The 3,533-nt window shown below is 51.4% G+C and overlaps 1 protein-coding gene across 1 annotated transcript; it reads left to right on the top strand.

Moving 5' to 3' along the window:
- Positions 1 to 1,213: 1,213 nt before the first annotated feature.
- Positions 1,214 to 2,967, top strand: LOC119405624 (probable ATP-dependent RNA helicase DDX5). Its single transcript, XM_037672457.1, has one exon. The coding sequence runs from the start codon at positions 1,214 to 1,216 to the stop codon at positions 2,849 to 2,851; it is 1,638 nt and encodes a 545-aa protein (XP_037528385.1). The 3' UTR covers positions 2,852 to 2,967.
- The last annotated feature ends 566 nt before the right edge of the window (positions 2,968 to 3,533 follow it).

Here is a 3,533-nt window from a genome sequence, read left to right on the forward strand (position 1 = left end):
TATGACCATGAAGCAAGGAAGGGAGCGTCTGGGCGCGTAACATTGGCTGTTTAAAGCTATCCTAGAATGCCTACTGCAAGTACATTTGTAAAGTGCCCACTACGCCATAATTCTTCTTTCTGCAAATCAGCGAAATACCCACTACGCGTCCGTAAGGCAACACGCAAACCTACGCATTTGCTTCCAATGTTAATGCTTTTGCTGCTGCTGATGATTAAGTATGTCTGAGCACTTTGTTATGGGTGGCCCTTTAAACCCCTCACTCGTTGTGCAATTCACAAGTCTTGACGCAGGCCGCGATTCTACGCTTCTGCCACGCAACGTTACATGCGTTAAGGAGATTCCTCGCATTACAAGACATTTGTATAAGGCTTTTTCTCGGAAGCGGTTCCAAGCAGTGGCTTGCTTGATTGCTTGCTTGCTTGTACCTCTCTACTGGCTCTTACCCACTAAGGTGGATTGGCCAAGAAGCCGGCGGTTATTGTAAATGAAAAATTAAGGCCTATGCAGGGTAAAAGGAAACGTGATTTTTTGCAGTTGCGTGGCTATGTGGGGGACCACGTGCTTGCCACTCGGAAGGCCTGGATCCGATTCCAACTCAAACCAAAGTTTTTTGCTATTTATTTATTTGTTTCTAGAATTTCCGCTCATGGACAACGCTGATTTTTCGCTCACAGCCAACAACGCCAACACCGGAATTTCTGCGAAGCGAGCCCTTTAACGCTATCATGTTAATAAAAGGTATTCCTCCCCCACTGAAAAAACAGGCGCGAACAGGAGGCGTCAGAAGTGGTTTAACGCCTAACACTGGGAATTGGTGCAGCTTGATTGATTGGTTGATTGGCTCCTGGAGGTATGGCTCAACCAACACGGGGGATTGGCCATGCACAGTGTGGCAGTAAAAGTTTCGTTTTCGCTTGTCGCCTAGAGAGACTGGCTCATACCCACATGGGGGTTCGCCACACTGTCGATTGTAAACGGAAATGAGAGAAAAATCAATGAATAATGTAAGCGGTCTTTGCACCACCGAACACTCTCTTTATCTTTTACTTTGCTATAATTCCCCATCAAGCAGTCGTGCTCGCCATGTGCGTCGTTCCACTTCCGGGTCGCGAGCGTCAAAGAGAAAGGTGGAGGAAGAAGTGATGCTCATGCGCGGGTAGGGTCAAGCCACATTAAGACATTTTCTGCGAACTATCCACCAGCGGGCGAAATGACTCTGAATCCACTGGCTCACGGTCAGCAGCAGTTTAGTTCGTACGTATGGAACATGATAATGCATGAGCATCTGCTGCAGGGCATTCCCAATCCTTTGTTTACCCTTGGCGGGTGGAAAGGTGTAGTCAACTACCTGAGTGCTAAGCTGCCGGGGGCGAACCTACACTTCAGTGCTCGACGAGGCTTTTTCCAATACCCGCTGCCGCCAGCCATCGGAGACAGTTACGTGTTCAGCTACGAGCGATATATAAGGAAAAGAGAGGTCAGCTACGCCTCCAAAAGCAAGGTAGGGCGAAACCTACGACCGCCGGGCTGGAACAGGGTTGTATTACCAGCTTTCGAGAAGGATCTATACCGGGAACACATTGTAACGGCTCTGCGATCGGCAATCGAAGTGGAAGGCTTCAGAAAAGACAACGAGATCACGGTCGCTGGACGTGCCGTGCCCAAGCCCATCTTGAGCATCGACGAAGCTGACTTTCCCGACTGCGTAAGGAAGATCCTTCGGGCCCAGGGCCTTGGCTCATCGCCGACCAGTGTGCAAGCCCAGTGCTGGCCCGTGGTTCTCAGTGGCAGAGACCTTCTGGCCGTCATTGCGACCACTTCTGAAAGCAAGTTCTTGGTCTACGTCATCCCGGCGATACTTCACGTCCTGAACCAAGATCCGAAGCCGCACGGAGACGGACCCATAGTGTTGGTCTTAACCTCGACTCGTGAGCTGGCCCGGCAGGTGCAGCACGCGTTCTTCCTGTTCGACAAGGATTCGGGCGTTCGAACTGCGTGCCTTGTTCAGGGTGAGCCAAAGGAAACGCAGCTGAAGCAGCTCGACGAAGGCTGCGAGGTGTGGGTCGCGACTCCAGGTCGCCTCGTTGCCCTCATGGAGGAATGCAAGGTGAACATTCGCCGCTGCACGTTTCTGGTGTTGCACGAAGCGGACCGCATGTTGGCGATGGGCTTAGAGAAGCAGCTTCGCCTCATTGTGGCAAACGTGCGATCCGACCGCCAGACGCTAACGTGGCTTACGTCGAGCAAGAGGGAGGCGTGCCAGCTGGCCGACGAGTTCATGGAAGACTACGTGACCATCAGCGTGGGCGAAACGAGCCAGCAAACCCAGAACCGACGTACAGAACACATCGTGTACGTTTGCGACGAGGGAGATAAGAAAGACAGGCTCATCGCCCTCTTCGAAGACATCCTCGACGATAAGCGGGACAAGGCCGTCGTATTCGTCAAGACTAAAGGAGACGTGGACGACCTCGTGACGAGCTTGCGGCTCCGGGACTGGCCCGCCGTGGGCATCCACAGCAAGAAAACCGAGGAGGAGCGCGAGTGGGCGTTGAACGGAATACGTTTCGGCAGAATGCTCGTTCTGGTGGCGACCGACATGGCGGCGCGTGACCTGGACGCCGTAGACGTCCGCTTCGTGGTGAACTACGACTACCCGCGCAGTTCTGACGATTACGCTCTCCGTGTTAAGCCCGCAGTTCGAGACGACGGTAAAGGAAGGGCGTACACTTTTCTGACACCCACTCAAAGCCGCAGCGCGAAGGAGTTGATCTGTATTCTCCGAGACGCCGGGCAAGCGGTTCCACAAGAGGTGTTGAAGGTTGCTAAGAAGGTTGCACGACTTTGAACTGGGAACTGTGGCAACGCCAATAATGCGGAAGTCTCACAATGAACGTTCCACGTTCCTAAATTACGATGCGCAACCGTCTATCATTAAAAATTCTGTCTGTACACTTGGCAGCGAGACAGTATTTTCAATTGTTTAAGCTTTTTGGAATGTTTCGTTTCTTTTACTGGTGCACCGAAGCCTGCTAGAAATAGAGTGGCAACGTATCGCACGCTTAGTCTGTTTAGATATGAAGTGATTCATTTTCAGCTTGTGACTGGTGTATAGTGACCACGGGAACAGAAGTGCATGCATTCCGGGAGATGATCAACACTCTAATAGATAGATTGGTTCTATACGTGAAGTCTTGCAGATATGTTGCCATCTTTGGGGCTTGTTGAAAGTTTATTGAGTTTAATGCGGATACGGAAAAACAAAGCGTGCCTGCGTGATATGCGGAGCGCAGTTACAAGGTAAGCTGTCCTGAGACGCTAAAAGGCGGAGCGGAAGAGACTCGGGTTCTGTCAGTCACCTTGTTAGAAGCCGCCAGAGGAACTCCCATCGCCAAGCGAAGACCCTTTCTGGGCACTGGCTCTAAGAGTTTGAACTGGCTCAGTGATGGTGATATCAGCGGCAGCTGATAAAGCATGCGGCTTGTTCTCAGTGCAGTATTCAGTTTTAGCATGCACATAGGATTAACGAA

Source organism: Rhipicephalus sanguineus, chromosome 9 (assembly GCF_013339695.2).
Source record: "Rhipicephalus sanguineus isolate Rsan-2018 chromosome 9, BIME_Rsan_1.4, whole genome shotgun sequence".
NCBI lineage: Eukaryota > Metazoa > Arthropoda > Arachnida > Ixodida > Ixodidae > Rhipicephalus > Rhipicephalus sanguineus.

Excerpts from the sequence above, each read along its gene's own strand:
- LOC119405624 (XM_037672457.1), top strand. The coding sequence starts at position 1,214 with ATGACTCTGAATCCACTGGCTCACGGTCAGCAGCAGTTTAGTTCGTAC.